Raw genomic sequence first — 17,558 nt, 5'->3', positions numbered from 1 at the left:
ACCGCCAACTCTCCGATTACAAGACGACCCACTATACCAACTGTGCCACAGTCATCCCCAACAGTGTCCAGTTAGTCTTTGAGCTGACATCCACTGACAACACTGACTATCACATTGAAGGCTCTTTAGAGCAGTGGCTCTCAGCTGGACCCAAAAGCAGATCGCTGAAAAATGTTCAGTTTGTCACTTTACAGGCCTTGTCCTTTAATATATCTACTGAAAAAGTGCCATAGTGCCAGAGACATATAAAATGAAAATCATCTTTTTTTAGAAAATGTTTTTTATTTATTTACTCAATGCCAAAATCTAATTTGTTGGATAATACATTATTTTACCAGTTCCAAGATGCATAGTATTTTCTGTTTGGTGATGGTGGGTATCAATGGTATAGCTGTTGAAAATCACTGCTTGAGACCAAACAAAACACCAATAGTATGCGCAGGATCTCTTTGGTGGTGCGGGAGCACTAAATGTGGTGACGATACAGTGTTGTAATAATAATAATAATCTCCTGGTTCTTGTTGTACTGGATCGTAGTGAAGCTTTAAATCATGACTGAACTGAGTTGGTTGAGACATTTCGCATTTATCCATAGAAGCTTCTTCTTTGCACTTCCATCCATTCATTCCATTCGCTTTATCCCGGGCTGAAACAGATGCCTGAGCCACCTCAGCTGGGTCCGCTCGATGTGAAGGCGCAGCAGCTCTACTCCGAGCTCCTCCTGAGCTGACTGAGCTTCTCACCCTATCTAGGATAGGGATATAGGAACAGGCCACCATTTTTACATACTGAGATATGTTCTTACCTGAGCTTAGACAAGTTGATGCGTACGTTTCTGGTCTTTGTCTGTGCCCTCAGTCACACAAAACGACCAAAGATGTTGTTAGCATTTGGCCTCTCCCTATGTATTCCTATAGCTCCAAACGGGGGTGTAGTTGGAAGCTACCAGGCTCTTCCATTGGCACGCACAAAGACCAGACAGGTACGTATCGACTCGTCTAAGCTCAGGTTAGAACATATCACAGTATGCCGCCTGTATCTGCAGTCTTGTCCTTTAGGTCATTACCCAAATGCCATGACTATAGGTGAGGGTAGATCAACCGATAAATAGAGAACTTTGCTCCCCAACTCACCCCCCTTTTCACCACAGTCCGATACAGCAACCGCATTACTGCCGACAGCACCGACCCATCTGTCGATCTCACGCTCCATCCATCCCTCCCTCGTGAACAAGACCCCGAGATAATTGAACTCCGCCACTTGGGGCAAAGACTCTCAATAGTTGAGAACCATGGCCTCAGATTTGGAGGTGCGGATTTTCCAGTTGCTTCACACTCGGCTGCAAACCGCCCCAGTGAACGCTGAAGGTCCTGATTTGATAAAGCCAACCGAACAACATCATCTGCAAACAGCAAAATGAGATCCTGAGGTTCCCAAACCGGACACATTCCCACCCTTACATGTGCCTAGAAATTCTGTCCATAAAAGTGACAAACAGAGCCGGTTACAAAAGTCAGAAAATGTTTTCTGTTGAAGCTTCTTCTTCGATCTTGTGGTCAGAAAATGTTTTCTGTACTGAGTTAGTTTAGTGCTCAGAAAATGTGCTCTTAAGAAGATGTTTTTGTGGATAGAAGCGAAACATCTCAACTCAACTAACTCAGTCCAGTCGACAATTTGAAGCTCCTCTACGATGAGTACTTTCTGGACGACTTAAAGCCGACACGGCTCTAATGCAATGTTATACTGGATGTACATAATGTAAATTTCTATTTACACAAATAAAACATTTCATATTCGACATTCGACACAAATGTAATCAATTAATTTCAAACTTGCCCACAAACAAGTTTCTCAATTTGTTTTATTCAGCGTTTTTGTATAAAATTTGACATTGGATATATTCATAGATGCACCTATACAACAAATATGCCATTACCAAACATACAATGTCCCTTTACTGCAGTTAATAAAATACCATAATTACCAAAGGTACCAATATAGGCTACAACATTCTGCTCAGAAAAAGGCAGAACTGAACAACAGTGAGCAATACATGACTGTCTTTAGCAGAGAGATGCTGGTGTTGCTGGTATCAACACTGTACTGTATGCATACTGAGTCACTGCAATGATGGGATGTTCCCATGTACCATACTAAACTACTAAACCGTGTTACAGCTTTAAAAACACGCAAACATTCATTTCAAAAGGACCTCAGGAGGCAATATATCTGATCTTGTGTGATCCAAGACACACCGCAGGTCAGGTACCGGTACAACAAATTAATATGTTTAATATATTTCAATTGGTTTGTTGTCACCAAAACTGGTACCACAAATGTTACAAAAATTAGACCTTTCATGTCCATGCCATCGGTCAATAAAATCCATTTACACACAGTTCCGATACTGTATGTTATCGCATCATTCACTGTTAGAGCATTGTGCTAAGGAAACATAATGCTATTTACAACATACAACTGCAAAGGGGGGGTTCGGCACCTTTTTGGTTATACACAAATTTGTTGACTATTCAATCTTATGAAACAAGGGCTTTGCAACCAGACTACACCCTAGGAATCTGCACATCATTTGTAAGAATCCCTTTTGTTTAGTTTTGCACTTTTTAACACTCTGTCTTTGGGCAGCAAATATAAGCATTTTGTAAAAAACATGCAGAATGTACAAGTCTTTCCATATCTAATTCTAACAATCAAAGCATCAGTACAATAATACGGTGCCATATCTGTCTTGCAGTTTGAATATTGGTTCCAAATCAATTGACAGCCTCCATGTTTTTAAAGGTCCTGGGAAATTTCAACCTCATATTATCTTCACTAGACTGTTTGTTTTTGAAGGGGTGGGGGGGCTGGCTGGATCACCGCCGGTTAGCCCCGTTGCGTCTCAAATCCCTTGATGGTAGATGTATCGAAGCTCCACGAGATGCCGATATAGTTCTTGGAATAGGAGGTGAATCCTGATCTTCTACATAGCTCTCTGGACTGCCCTCTCCGTCTCCGTCGGGCAAGCTTCCACAGCTAGAACTGGGGGACATAGTCTCTATGATATCGTCCCGGGCCAAACCGACCACTGTGTCTGGCCGCGGTCCTACCTGTGGAGTCCCATCGTGAGCTCCCACCCCTACTAAAATTCCGGTTTCACCATCCGCAGTACTTCCAAGATTCCTTCCACCGTCCTGATCTTCCAAAAGGTTGGATAGGAAGCTTATGTATTTCATGGCCAGCCTCAAGATCTCATTCTTGCTCAATTTCTTGTCTGGAGGGTGAGTGGGAATGAGTTTTCGGAGCTCGGCAAATGCCCCGTTGACGTTCTGCTGCCGCCAGCGCTCACGACTGTTTGTGAATATGCGGCGGACGATTTTGGGCTGGCCCGCTAGAAAGGAGAAAAGAACAAATAAGTTCAAAATGGGAATTTGGAACACAATGTTAATAAGACAATGGCATGTAATGCTATTAGATGATGCAGTTGGTTAAATAAAGAATGGAGTAGAGTAGAAGAACATTTGATAATAGACAAATTGACTTGAATCAAAAGAAAACAAAGAACTTAGTAATTCAACACGACAGCTTATATTGTCCTCCATACAGCCATGAATTTAAGAGTTTTGTGTCAACACTTAGGTGAAAAAGTGTGTTTGAAGTGCACCACATTTCACTGTGTAATTTCAATTTTAAAAAAAAGAATGAAAGGCAGAAAGAAAAGAAAAAAAATGAGAGTTTGTGTCAAATCCTAAAAATCAGTTCTGGTGCTTGAGCTCTTCATGCTCTGGTTTTCAGTATGTTTTGGATTCATTTAAGGATGACAAAACGCCCCAATGCAGGTACTCTCATTTTCCCTACAATGGTGTGTTCAAGGCTATTGTTGCCTTGGAACACACCCAGTCTATCTTAATCCTTCAGCCCACTCTGCAGTAAAACCTTGGCACAGAGGCAGCTGCACCCCCATCTTCCACTTTTCTATGGCAGCTAGTGGGCAGTCATGTAAAAAAAAAAAAAATCTAGAAATAAACTGCCATGAAATTTGGTAGCGTTGAACATATAGTAGTCCATATGAGGCACCATTTGTTTTTCTTTTGAATGGTGTGTTTTTGCTCATCCTGCTGTCTGCAGTGGTTCTCCTGCAGCAGTGTAGTGTAGATCCATGTCAGTGGATGAATGACAATGGAGATGAGGAGGGGACTGTATTGGCAGAAGGAGGACACAGCAGAAGTGCGTCTTACCATACTTATAAAGATCTAAAATGCGCCTACCCTCGTCGAGTTCAACCTCATAAGGCGCCGGGCGGCGCTTTACCCTGTTGCTGGGGTACATGCTGTACTGCTCCGAGTCTCCTCCAAGACTGCAGTCACAGAAAGCACATAAAACAGGAGTGTGAGAAGTCAGCACACACTATTGAGTTCTCATGCACCTCAAATACACACTAAACCGAGTGAGCATGTGGCATCAACATGTAGGGCATAAAGCATAGCCTACAACTTCTCTTACTGGGCACAGCCTAATGCTATATTATTTATCAGTTTTGTAGACATTTTAATTAACTTACATATTACAAAACTTTTTTCTTTTGCTACACATTCATTCATGTCATTCATCATGCCCATGCTCTGTGTTTTACCTGTTGATGGCAGCAAGAGGCTGTGCCAGGTTGTAGAGCATTGCCCGGGCCGGGACAGGGAACGCGTTGGGGCTCAGCTGGACCATTCGAGCGTCGTCTCTCTGTGGCGGCGGCAGTGGCAGCGGTGGGGGTCTACGAAGTTCCGTTATCGGCACCAAATGATTGTCAGTCCTGTGTTCGAGCGCTTTTATAGCGTCCCTCCTGGAGAGCTCGATCACCGGCACTTCCCTTTTCAGGTCAAGGGCGTTGTGAGAGGCAGTTTCCTTGGCAACGCCGTTAATGATGATGCTGATGCTGGCCCCGTTGCTCGACTTCTGCAGAGGAACGTCATCCCTCTCGTCCACTGCTTTCAAGCCACCTCCTCCTCCCTTACTCCTCTCCTCCTCCTCACCCCCCACGCAGCCCCCCCTCGCCTCGTCGTGCTCCTCCTTACATCCATTCTGTTTCGAGATCCGCTCCTCTCGCTTTTCAGGCCGCTGGACTGGTTCGGGACTGTCAGGACAAACCTCCGGCTGCCGCTTTTCCATCATTTTCACTGCTTCACCACCTGCACCAGTCCTCGACAATCTGGGCCATATTAAATAATTATTACAATCTTGAGCGGACACCTTGCCCCTGCCTACAATCAAACATATAACGAATTGTAGCTGATGTAACAACACATCTTATTTAAATGTGCTATTGTTTTGGCTATTTTTGTGCTCTTTTATTTTCATCGCCTTTTGGAATTGATCTTGAACTCTATTACGCATGATCTCTTGAAGCTGTAGACGTTAGCCTATGTGTGTGCAAATAGTAATTGCTATTTATGAGGTAGCCTGCGTAGCCTACAGCCATGCTAAAATATACGCTTTGGCCTGTAGGACCTATCCTTTACACTTATGCTCCTAAATTGGTCTAAACGGGCTTTTTGCAGCCTATATAGTGAAACCTGCCAATCCATTCGGAGTTGCGTATTATTACAGTAGCCTAGACTAAATGGTATACGCAGGAGGATTAACATTTAAACAAGACCTTTTTGTTGAATTGTGCGGTTTGTTTTGCGAACCTTCTAGCGTGTGCGTAAGTGCCTCGGCTATAGCTACATCCACATAAGTCCCATTTAGACCAATGGGCTAGTTGACGCAAAGCTATACTTAAGTCAATTCTAGTTTATGGAAATGCACAGGGAAATGTAGGATATTTGGCGTTTTTGAATTAGTTTGCCTTGAAGAAGCACACACGTGTCTGGTCAACGAGACGCGCACACATTGGCACATTTATGATTGAAGTGGAGGCCATAATAAAAAGTCGTTAAGCCATGATTATTACTATTTCTTTTATTTTTTATTATTAATCCTCGAAACACTTGACGCAACATTTCATCCAAATCAAATATAGAGAGTAAAATATCCAAATGAAGCGGCGCGTAATTTCAGAGAATCCCCTATAAGAGGCCTCGCACTAAATTCCCAACCACATCTGATCGGACAGAAAGGACTATGAACCAAGACCGCGCTTATGGAAAAAACAAAAAAACAAAAAAACAAAACAAATCCGTAGCCAGCAATCAAAATGAAGAGGCCTAACGATTATTATAAACGTGTGAATTTGGAGAACTCACCGCCAGCGCCGCGTTGTTGATGTCAGTGTGGAAGTGGAGCCATTTTGTGAGTGGGTCATCCATGTCTGCGCTTTTTCTTTTTTTTCTTCCCCTGCGAGTTGTGTAGCTCGCTGTGTGCGTGTGTATGTACATGTGTATGTGTGTGTGTGTGTGTGCGTAATGGTGAGTTATTCCTCGCTTCATACTCGTGCACGCGCGCGCTCCCTCAATGTGGGGAGCAGCGGAACACAGGCCGCAATGTGGCCGAGTGAGATAAGCGCACGGCAGCGGCCTCTTCATTCCCGATAAGCCCCTAAACCCATTATTTATGAAATGATTCATTATTATTTGGCTGTCGTTGGCTATATAGGCTTGTGGAGGGCAAAGCATTATAAAAAAAAAAAAGGAAAACAGCTACGGAGCAACGGCCTGTAACAACTGGGATACTGTAGCCTGTGAGCTGCTATGGTGTTTTAATTTTTGATGAGAGAAACAAAAAGCCAGGGTTAAGCTTTTGACCTACCCTATTTATTCTTTACCAAAGATTCTCTCTAATCCTGGGATAAGATAATAAAGGTGGACTGTCTTTTATTGGCATATTTTAAGGAATAGTAGCCTTTTCAATAATCCATTAGTGCCTTAAGCTTGTCGTGTTAACAATAGATCTCTAAAACGACGTGCCTGTAATTATGATAAGCGCGCGTTAATTGAAAGGACAGCGATTATTTATGAAACAAAACTGACGATAAATAGATACACCATTGGTCTGTTCGCGCGGATAGTTTTGTGCTATGGGGGGGGGTCCACAGGTCCACGGGGACTCATGGGTGCGGGAGATAAAAGCGTATCGACTTCTGCTGTATCAGATAATAAAGGAGCTTCAACGGACACGCGCTATCAGTGCACGCGCAGTGTTGAGCAGGTACGGCCCATTAACGACTATGTGTCCACACGTTTTCACAGCAACTGGGTCATTTACGCAAAAAAAAAAAAAAAAAAAAAGAAGAAAAAAAGGTCAAAAGTACCGTGGCATGTTTCATATTTGCAGATGTTTTACTGCTTTACAACCAACACCAGCATCAACAGTCACGACCTTCATCCCCGCTTCCTGTGGTCGGCAGTAAATGTTTGTTCAGCCAAAGCTTTGATCCACCTGGGACTGCACAGAAAATCACACTTTTTTTTGTTGGACAGGATAGTGTGCCATGTTTAAAAGACATTTTATTTAATTATGTGTCACAGGCCCAAAATGTCTTTCCAGACTTTTCTGCTATAATAGACGAGTAGAATGCGTGTATCTTTTTGTGCATACAGCTGAAAGCATTTTATTCAAAGTTGACAAAAATATTAAATGTAAAAAATATACCTATGTTCTTGATAACATTTGCAGTGCTATTTACATTGTGCCTTTATTGGGTTGATTGTCTTTTCATAAATGCAACATATCCTTGTTGTAAACATTAGCAGGTAATTAATAAATGTCAATTAATATCAACAATTGTTTTGATCAATTAAGACAAAAACAAATCAAACAGTGTAATAATATTCCATTGCATTTGATAATTTGAGTAAACAAAAATATTGTCATATAATCTATTCATATAATCTCTGCTCAAAACTATATGGGTTTTTCTGCGCCTCTATCCTGTTTATCGCTGGCTGCGTCGACCTGGCATGATCCTCAGCGACGCCGTGCTGTCCCGGGTCATGAGACGGGTGACGTGGTCCAGACTGAGACCTGCCACCGCCTCCCCATTCACCTGCACTATCTCGTCCCCCACTGCCAGGAGCCCCACGTACAAGCCCTCTCCTCCACCATCGCCCACCTTCTCCACATACACACCTGAAACAACAGCGAGGAGAACAGGTTTTAAGAGCGGCTCCACAAATGCTGACAATCACACAAATGTAACACAAAATTATACGTAGCATAAAGATTGAATGTAACTAAAATTGAACTAGGCATACAATTGTATGAAAAGTATGTAATGCTTTCCTTTTGTAAGTGTTTAATATAATAACACAAATACTGTTTGTTTTAGGCATAACAACAAATATGGTTGCACCTTTTCAGATAATTTGAGACTAAAGCAATAACTGAATATTAACTAAATATTGATCTAGTTTAGATGGGTCAATTTGTAAAGAAACAATGTGATCACTGTCTGTCTCAGAACAGCTGAAAAATTATGTAAAGCTATATGTGTGTATCAAAGTATATGATGCAACAAGAAACCTCTATTTATGCAACGATATGGAATGTGAAATGGAATGTAATATTAATTAGCTATTTATCAACGTAGACACTCCAGCAATGGTCTTTGAATAATCCCTTTACATCATTTTTCAGCTGAGTGGTCTAAACCAATCCAGTTATGATCATCACAGGTATTGCTGTTGTAAGTGCATCACTATTGCATGTCATTATGATATTAAGCAGGTGAAGACTACAAAAGATGTTGCCAAAATACAGTGAAATAAAAAAGTAATCGAATACAAATAAAGATTAAAATGTTAAATTGGCATATATGCTAATTTAACATGTAATCTTTATTTGTATTGAAGTACTTTTTTATTATATACTAATCAAATAAAAGCACAGTATATTACCTGTATCTGGCCGACCTTTCCCTCTTGATATGACAAACCCAAAGGGACCGTTGGAGGGTCTGGTGAGTTCCAGCAACAATGTCCCATCGGGGAATGCCTGGGTGACCCTGCCCACCGGACGCCCTGTCCTGGACACAAGGACGTTCTCTGCACTCAGCGCCCGGTGTAGGTCCAACTGAGGGCTTTCGGGACTGCAACATAAAACAAAGCCCTGTAGCATTTTTCTTCTTCAATTCATTTATGTCCTGATCAAAGTTGTGGGGATTGGGGTTTACCTCGGAGCCAGGCCGTATGGTACCGGCACCTCTCCTAATATAGTTGAGCGCTCCGTCCTTCTCTCCAAACTCTGCACAGACGAGGCTTTGCGCAGCTGGGCTAATGGGAACACCTAGTGGCACAAAAGGGAACTGTTAGAATTCAACAGTAAAAACTAAGATTCTGACTAAGTGCTTAATAAGTAAAAGTTAAAAATAATTGAATGTTGAGATTACACACAGAATATTAAATATAACATTGTAAATACTTCATCTATTACACGCTCGACTTTAAAAAAAAAAAATCATTAAGATAATTATTCAAATTGATGCATTAAACCGGCACATTCAAGGAACAACTATCACACAACTACCCAGACACAGGGAGAAAAATTAAAGCTACAGAAAGGCCCCACTGTTCATTGGATTTACTATTTTTTTCATGACAAATCTCAAGATATGTTAGTCTATCTTAGTTTTTCCCAACTGCACATGACAACAACAAAAAAACAATACAAAGGAAAAAAAATCGTTATGTTGTTTTAAATTAGTCTCCCCAAATGTAGGTCTTTATAGTACTGAATACTTTCTTTAAGAACATTTTAGGATTCCATTGTATAATATTTCAAGCTACAAGCAAAACATGAGGTGGAAGTACATTGTTGCTTAGGGATAATTACAAAGGGGTATGTATAGTATGGAGTTGCGAAGGCCTGTAATGAATTATTTGTGCTTCCAGTGACAGCCAGTGATGCTGTTACTTCAAAGCCTTGTGTGATCCACTGTGGCAAATAACTTGTGAAAGGCTTCTCAAAGACTGGGAGACGTGTCATGATTCAAGCCAAACGTTGAGCCATATACATGAAGGTAGGGGCTGAGGATGAATCACGTTTGAAGCGTAACTCACTGTGTGCAGGGTTTGCAGGGAGGGGGTTCTCTGGATGCGGATAGTGGGCTGGGGTCTCCGCGTGGGGCTGGGGGAGGCAGAGCTGGCTCGGGGAGCAGGAGGAAGGCTAAGCTGCTCCATACTGCTAGAGCGGGCCCCCTTCACCAGTCTGCCCACGCTGTTCAGACCGATGGAGGAGAAAAAACGACGCAGGAACAGCTTAGGACGCCCGTCCAGCTTTCTGTGGGAGAAAACCAGTTACACTACACTGAGCTCAAACAGAATAAAAACCAAGGGATGAAAGCTGCAAATGTTCTTTTGTTTTTTTCCTGGGTACAAAACAATACACAAAATATATAGGAGGAAAAATACATATCTGCTTTATTATTTATTGCTTTGTTTAACTTTAAAAAATAGAAAATACCTATAATTGTTCACAATTGTTTGTACAATTATGCTTTCGAAACAGTATATTTCCAGAAGGGGGCAGAGTTGTCAAGCTATAGTTAGAAAAAAACTCTACCAATTATATCACAGACTTTTAGGCAGGACTTAAAATCTAAAATCTCCCCCTGGCACGCTCCATGCTGGGGATAAGAGATTAACTTCCTAAACTACAACAATAGCGTTGTGATGATGCCGTACCTCGAGCCATCAGGGCAATCCTCCCATATGGCCTCTGCTTTCAGATGTTCTGCTCTCAACAGCTCTGCCCTCAGGTCCTCAGAGCGGGACAGGGCCACGCTGCGCAGGCCAGAGCGACCCTCTGCACCCCCATCCACACTCAGACCTGCTGCGACAAATCAATAATATGTTGAACTTTTATACTATAGTTTGCTACAGTTATGCTATAGTTCGAAAATATTATCAAGAAGCTGTGTGGAAACCATTTACAAAGTGTATTGGGACAGTCTAAACATGAAAGGAATTGATTTACCTTTTACATTATTATGCAGATGGTTAATATAGTTAATAATAGTTTTCAGACAAAAAGTCCTGTGGTATTTCAAAACTTATTTTACTTAATTATCATGCGTATGGCTTAATACAAAACCAAATATTCCCATAAACCCTTAATCTGTGTATGGGCCACTCACCCGGTCCATCTGGAGTTGCATCCCAGAGGTCAGCAGCTGGCAGGTCAGGGGTCATCCGCGCTGGAGAGTACCTCAGAGTGGATGGTCGTGTGCAGGAGACCGTGCTGTTGCTGCTGGCTCCTGATTGGTTCAAAGCCACAGGACTTGACTCTCTTCTTACCTCTGACTGGTCATGCTCTGTGTCCCCTTCCACACCTGCACTAGAACCCTGATTTGGACTTGCACGATTTCTCGAGCTAGATTTAAGAGCTGATTTGATTGGCAGCGGTGGTCCAGTTGATTCCTTTGCTCCGCCAGATGCTTCTAGCAAACGTGGTTCGAGCGCTATGGGGCTTCCAGGAGCAAAGGTCACCCCCCTGGGTGTGATACCCCTGTTCCTTGGATTGGAGTTACGTCTTTGAGCCCAGGACGGACCGTACGGACCATGGCCAGACTCCATTCGACTCTCCCCTTTCCTGCTCCTCCTCCTGAGTTTTCCAAATCCTGAAGATTTCCATCCCGAACTGACTTCCTCGTTTTCACCCAGGACATAAGCTCCAGCGAAAGTGACTGTGAGGGGAGCTTTCGGGCGAGTGCTGGCTTGTTTACATGTCTGTTTAGCTCTTGGATCTTCAGAGTTTTCTATTAGCAGATCATCATTTTGTGATTTGGATGGAGAGGTGACCGCCTGCGTTTCCCTGACGACGGACCCACACGCTTCACACTTTTTCACCACCACAATAATCTCCCTCACCACAGTTTGCGTTTCCACACTGACTAGAGTCGGAGGCATGGGCACACTTCTTGGACTTTCTTTCTTACTGCTACTAACATGTCCGTTGTTTTCTCTGTTCTTGGGCCTACCGCGCTGTTTGACCCTGTCCAAATATCGCGACTCTGCTTCTTTCTCAGATTCATCCTCAAAGCGCACTCGGGTTGGGGAGCATCCGTAATGCCTGGTCTGGCCTGCTTGCGCAGGGGGGGACGTGTCTCTGTGGTTGGGGACAAGGAGCGGGACTAAGACGGTTGGGGGCGAAATGTCCTCTTTAGGTTGGACCACTTTTTGCACATTGGATGGACTAGCAGAGTCAGTTTGTTGTTTCTTACTGCAAATACAGAAACAGAAATATTTAAAAGGACATGTTTGCTGACAATTTTTTTTAGCATTTTTTAAGTGACTATAATATGTAAACCTAACTTGGAAATGAAGAAAAGAGGCAAAAATTTCCATTTTGCATGGTTGAATCTTGACATGGTCCCAAACAGAACTTCAATATGCAACAAGCAGAAATGGGAGTGAGACAAAAAACCTTTTGACTTTGAATAAACTGAAATAGGCTTTGCTGCTGATCAAAAGTTTAAGACCACATGCCTTTAAAAGGCCTAATCAGTGCAATATCGACTGTTGTCGGGTTGTTGAGCTGCATAAGCAGAGCCTCTCGCAGAGTGCCACTGATGCTGAGGTGGGACGCTGTAAAACAGTCATTTTGAATTTCTTAAAAGATCCTGGACATTTTGGAGCAAAACAGTCACCAGCACTGAGCCGGAGGATCTGTTCGGCTGTCCGTCAAGACACTGGACGATGCTCGACCCAAATGAAGGCTGTCACTGGAGCCGACTGCAGCCCAATAACCGGTGGTTCCCACAGACGAGGGCCTCAGTCATGAGGGATGCTCTCTGTAACATCTGCACAGAGCCAGTGGCCATTTGACGCCCCTGCACCACCTGAAGCTCCATCGTTCCACTGAAGGAAAAAGCAGCCCAGATCATTATGGCACTCCCTCCACTGTGGGGTGTAGAAAACTTCTCAGGTGGATCTGCTTGTGTTGCCAGTAATGTTGGAAACCATCAGGACCATCAAGGTCCCATTTTTTTCTCATTAGAGACTAAAACTTCCTTCCACCTTTCAATGTCTCATGGTGCTCTTGCAAAGTCCAAACGCACAGTTCTGTGGCGTTCAAGGACACGAGGCTTTGGCTTTCAGTCGCAGATGCAGTCTGATGATTATTGGGCTGCAGTTGGCTCCAGTGACGGCCTTCATTTGGGTTGAGGATCGTCCAGTGTCTTGACGAACAGCCAATCAGATCCTTGACATTTTTTGGGTCTTCCACTTGACTGTTTTGTTCCATAACCCTCAGGATTTTCTAAGAAATTCAAAACGTCCTGCTTAACAATTCAACCACGGTCTAAATGAGAATTCTTTGCCTTTGCCATCAGGACATCATAACCGTGTGAATACCTGACAGAAAATGACAATGAATCCACATTTTTTTGCACAGATCTGGTCTTTTAAAGGCATGTGGTCTTAAACTTTTGATCAGCTGCAAAACAGCCTATTTCAGTTTATTTGTTGTTTTCAATTAAATATTTGCGTTTGATCGGGACTGTATATATGTTCTGAAATACAGTACATGTGATTCCTGTGTTAGTTTTGCCCTTCATCTTTCAGACAAGTCTAAAATGTGCACAGTGAAGTGAATCTTGATTTTGAACTATAATCCGCAATCACAAAACTTGTCAAAAGAATCACTTTATCATGCCATTAAGCTACAAATATATTTCAGCCTTCTACAGCATCTTTAAGGGTTCATAATGTCATGCTTGGTTCGTGTATTTACAATCTTACACTGCATCTCTTTGATCAGTATGGAGTTGTCTGCTGACTTGATCGCCTTTGATGTGATTGGACCGTGCCTTCAGCCTCGCTCTCTCCAGAAGGCGTTTAGCTTGTTCATGTCTTGGACTTAGAGGAAGTTCATCCGTTATTACAAGAAGTGACCTACATTTGAAAAAATGGACAGATTAGAAATACTGTATGCCAGTTTATAGTGGCCTCTGATTACATTTTAGTAATGTGCTAATCTAAACGAATACAAATATAAGTAACAAAAGGCTGGTACTGTGCAGTGTTGGAAACAAAACAAAAACATCTACGTACTGGTCTATCCTTTTACGCCAGACTTAAGCTGCTCAGCATTGTGCTTCAGCGTCTGTACTTGTCATTATCCCATAGCCAGTGATAAACATAGCATGATACACCAGTGGGTAGTGGGTAATCCATGTAATGGACTGAGTATATGTATATATATTTTTCTCGAGGAGTGTAACAAGAGCAAAATGTACTCAATGTGCACAAGATAGGAAATCTAAAAAACAACAACAACCTCATAACAAAACCTTATGTAACATTATGTAATTATGTAAAATAATGCAAATTTTTTAGAGCCTCTTCAATCCCTGGGCTGCATTGCAATGTTTGTTTGGATCTTATGCACAAGGCAGCCTGTTTGGCATCCTCTATAGATATCGTTCTATTTCCTCAATCCCCACGCTGGCAAAGTGGAATTTATGAGACAAGGGTATAAATAGTGCACAGGAGTTGTATGTCACCCACCGTGCCAAGCAGATAAAAAAGAGCTGCAATGCTTACCTCAAATATGGTTCAAGTTCCTGAGGAAGAATGACTGAGTCAGTGCACTCCAAAAGCCCAGAGACATCTAAGTGACATGAAAGGAAAGGCGCAAAGGTCAGCTCATATAGAGACAGCAAAAACATAATGCGAAAAAAGAAATATCCATCTATTTGTTTATGTTTTCCTTTTCAAAATGAACTTGACATTTAACTCTTAAAAGGCAATAAACAACACATTATTGCAGGTTGGTAAGAAGTGAAGAATTATCTAAATCTGGATGATTTTAGTCTGTTTCCTGTTAGTTGATTTTTCATACTTTGTGCCACAAAATTAGACGTTGAATTATGGTTGGGAATGAATCAATGAGGATGCCATAAATATTCATTATGAGACCAAGTAGTAGCAAAACGTTGAAAAGTAGACTAATGCAGCACTTCATAGAGAAGACCTCATCTGTCAGCTTCCAACATGTAGAAAAAGTCTGTGAAGTGAACTGGAATCACAAAAGCTGAGATTCTTCCCCCTACAGCTCAGGCTGCTAATAATAGCAACACCCTTCTGCACATCTGCACAGCTCACATCTGTTCGACATGGGAACCAGCCAGGTTACAGGCTGCGCTCCTGTATACAACATGGGCAGAGAAGCTTAGTTCAATTTGCAACAGCTGCCTGGGGCCTGCTAAACTAGCCACATTTTAAACATGTAGTTTTAATATTGTATACTGTGCAGTGGTTATCAGATATTCTTCAATCCCATCTCAGCATCATCTGCATAGCACCCATCCAGTGAGTCATTCTTTGGGTAAAGATTTTGCTTTGAATAAACTTACTTTTAAATAAATAATATTGCAGTTACCCGATGTAATTGTCACAAAGAGCAGTTAGTTCTGTGGTATAATTGGTTATTATAGAAAACAAAACAAATATACAACTGGAGTACCTTTCCTATCCTCTGTGTCCTCATGTTGGCCGACTGCTCGACTTTGTTGTCTTTCTCTTAACTTTGCATAAGCTTTTTTTTTGGCCGTGAATTTATCATCAGATGGAAAAGAAACACTTTGTGAGCTTGTGCTCTCACAGCTGTCGGAGGTACAGAGTCCTTTGGCTTCAGCCTCCTTCTGTTCACATCTCTCCAGATAGCACTCCAAACTATCTGAGTGCTGAATGCCAGCAGGGGCATCTGCATCATCTATTGAAACTCCACATTTGCTTTCTGCATCTGCAGGTTCATTATTTTTTAAATCAATTTTGGTGTAGTCCATTATAGGTAAAGATGAGGGATTCACTCCATTAAGAAGCAGTGTTTCTGGACGTGCTATCTTCCAGAAACCTTTAGGTGGTGCCCAGTGCCTTGTGGATGCAGAGAAAGTTGATGAAGTATTGGTAGTTGAAGATATTGAGACTGCACATGTTGGCAGGGGTTCTTCTGCCTGGTCAGAATTGGAGACACTTGAACAAAGACTTTGTAAACTTTTATTTTGTTCGAGACCACGTCCTATGTCAGGTGAGGCTTCATGTGCTTCTTGGGACAGCATCTGTACTTCAGCCGGTGGGCTATGGATCTCCAATCTAACCTGCATTTCCACCTCCTGGTCATCATCACTTGTGCTCAAATTCCTAGCAGTATCAGATCGCCATGACGGAACAATTACGGGTGCCTGATTCTTTCCTCTCTCCTTTGGTCTAAGATAGACTTCTGGTGCAATGCCACACAAACTTGCTTCCTGTACATCCAGATGTATTCTTTCTTTGTCTTTCTCCTTCGCTCTCTGCCTGCGCTGGCCAAAAGTCTTCAATTTGGTTTGCAGTGAGTGCACAGCTGAATCCTGAGAAAAGGGAAAAGGGGACGTATTGAAGACAGGCTCGGGGACCGGGCCAGTGATGAGACTCCAATTAATGGGCAGCCCTGTGGGTTCAGAAGAGCTGGGCTTTTCTTGTATTAAAACCTCATCGACACCAGCTTCTCTCTCCATTGACTGTAAATGAATAGAAATAAAACACACTTCAAACATGACATATTGGTTTTGCCTTATGTGTATGTAATGTAGATTCAGTCACGTCTCTTTATCCACTGATTACTTTGCACTGCAAAAGGATAATCCTTTCGGATGAGAATAAGCAACTGCTGCTTGCAACTGAACCTTCCGCAAATAAACATAATTATTTCCATCTCTCTGACCTGCTGCTAAAGACAATCTCAATTGTTTTTTCAACTTTCATTATCTTGATCTAGGTAGGCAAACAGAAGTAAGAAAATAAACATAAACAAATGTGAAATTACGTGTGCAGGCTACCCTGACAGTAAATACGTTGTGCGCAGTTTACGTACCTCAATCTGGGCTATAATCACAAACCTCCACAAAATGAAGAGACGGAAACATAGTCAGTAGCTTGTCAAAATTGCCGATGTTCGAATAGTCACTACATTCCCAGCTGAGAAAGTGCCGTACGGGTGCTGATGTTGTGTGTCAGACGCAGCTTTCAGCAGGTGGCAGTGTAGGACGAGCCTGCAGTCTCTCTCAATCATGATTGGTCCGGTAATCCCTTCAGAAATCGGTAGGATTAGAAAAATGGAATACAAAATGCATGCTTCATTTCGAGCAAACCCGCTCCCGAGAATCGCTGTTGCATAATTGTGCAGACTGTGCACACACGATCAGAGCGTGTCGACTGCACTGTACGGTACTGAGCATCTTAAAGGCTTCTCAGTATCTTGTAGCAAATCATTTCCCCAATTGAAAGCATTGTGGCCAATAAGGCTACCATTTCTTATGAGCAGCTCTTTAATTGACTTGACTGCCCTTAATATCGCTTATTATGCCTCGCTTTCACAATTATAAATAAAGAAATAGAAAAAAAAAAGCAAACTAGGCCATGGCAAAACAAATTATTTAGATCAGCCATGGAGCCCAGAGTAGAACAGTTCTCAAAGAAAAGGCGAGGGAAATAAAGAGAGCAAACAATTGGGTTTATTCAAACAAACTTTTTGTCTTAGCCTGTCATCCTCACCACTCAATGAGAAAGGTAATGTGAGTACAACTTTGGTGTTTTTCCTAATCATCGGCGCTAGGGGGCGCCCCTTTCCGCACATACACTATGGCACAT

General features: G+C 42.3%; 2 protein-coding genes across 4 annotated transcripts; both read right to left on the bottom strand.

Annotated features, from left to right (window-relative positions):
* Positions 1 to 2,608: 2,608 nt before the first annotated feature.
* LOC306973184 (T-cell acute lymphocytic leukemia protein 1-like) lies at positions 2,609 to 6,371 on the bottom strand. Of its 2 annotated transcripts, none has more exons than XM_079570037.1 (4): positions 6,237 to 6,371; positions 4,634 to 5,200; positions 4,269 to 4,357; positions 2,609 to 3,391 (listed from the first exon to the last, which is right to left on the bottom strand). In XM_079570037.1, exons 1-4 carry the CDS (start codon positions 6,293 to 6,295, stop codon positions 2,877 to 2,879), a joined length of 1,230 nt encoding a protein of 409 aa, XP_079426163.1. In that variant the 5' UTR covers positions 6,296 to 6,371; the 3' UTR covers positions 2,609 to 2,876. The 2 variants fall into 2 exon arrangements, with proteins under 2 accessions (XP_079426163.1, XP_079426164.1); XM_079570038.1 differs by having other exon boundaries at positions 4,239 to 4,357; positions 6,237 to 6,331.
* A 1,132-nt stretch (positions 6,372 to 7,503) lies between these two features.
* On the bottom strand, positions 7,504 to 17,003 carry LOC306972321 (uncharacterized protein). Of its 2 annotated transcripts, none has more exons than XM_079568902.1 (10): positions 16,783 to 17,003; positions 15,394 to 16,429; positions 14,472 to 14,538; positions 13,668 to 13,820; positions 11,063 to 12,147; positions 10,611 to 10,758; positions 9,987 to 10,206; positions 9,101 to 9,213; positions 8,826 to 9,016; positions 7,504 to 8,058 (listed from the first exon to the last, which is right to left on the bottom strand). In XM_079568902.1, the coding sequence occupies exons 2-10, from the start codon at positions 16,424 to 16,426 to the stop codon at positions 7,865 to 7,867; spliced, it is 3,204 nt and encodes a 1,067-aa protein (XP_079425028.1). In that variant the 5' UTR covers positions 16,427 to 16,429; positions 16,783 to 17,003; the 3' UTR covers positions 7,504 to 7,864. The 2 variants fall into 2 exon arrangements, with proteins under 2 accessions (XP_079425028.1, XP_079425029.1); XM_079568903.1 differs by having other exon boundaries at positions 7,505 to 8,058; positions 10,611 to 10,755.
* Positions 17,004 to 17,558: the final 555 nt, after the last annotated feature.

Source organism: Gobius niger (assembly GCF_951799975.1).
Source record: "Gobius niger genome assembly, chromosome: 13".
NCBI lineage: Eukaryota > Metazoa > Chordata > Actinopteri > Gobiiformes > Gobiidae > Gobius > Gobius niger.
The sequence above is the reverse complement of the archived record's forward strand: the minus strand, read 5'-3'. Positions and strand labels throughout refer to the sequence as shown.

Bases quoted from the DNA above. Each gene is read 5' to 3' on its own strand.
- LOC306972321 (XM_079568902.1), bottom strand. From the start codon at position 16,426: ATGGAGAGAGAAGCTGGTGTCGATGAGGTTTTAATACAAGAAAAGCCC. The intron at 10,759-11,062 runs GTGAGTGGCCCA...GATTTGTCGCAG, and splicing joins TGCAACTCCAGATGGACCGG to CAGGTCTGAGTGTGGATGGG. The intron at 9,214-9,986 runs GTGAGTTACGCT...TTGTGCCACTAG, and splicing joins CCCTGCAAACCCTGCACACA to GTGTTCCCATTAGCCCAGCT.
- LOC306973184 (XM_079570038.1), bottom strand. From the start codon at position 6,295: ATGACCCACTCACAAAATGGCTCCACTTCCACACTGACATCAACAACG. The intron at 5,201-6,236 runs GTGAGTTCTCCA...AATATGGCCCAG, and splicing joins TCAACAACGCGGCGCTGGCG to ATTGTCGAGGACTGGTGCAG. The intron at 4,358-4,633 runs GTAAAACACAGA...CTGTGACTGCAG, and splicing joins CCTCTTGCTGCCATCAACAG to TCTTGGAGGAGACTCGGAGC.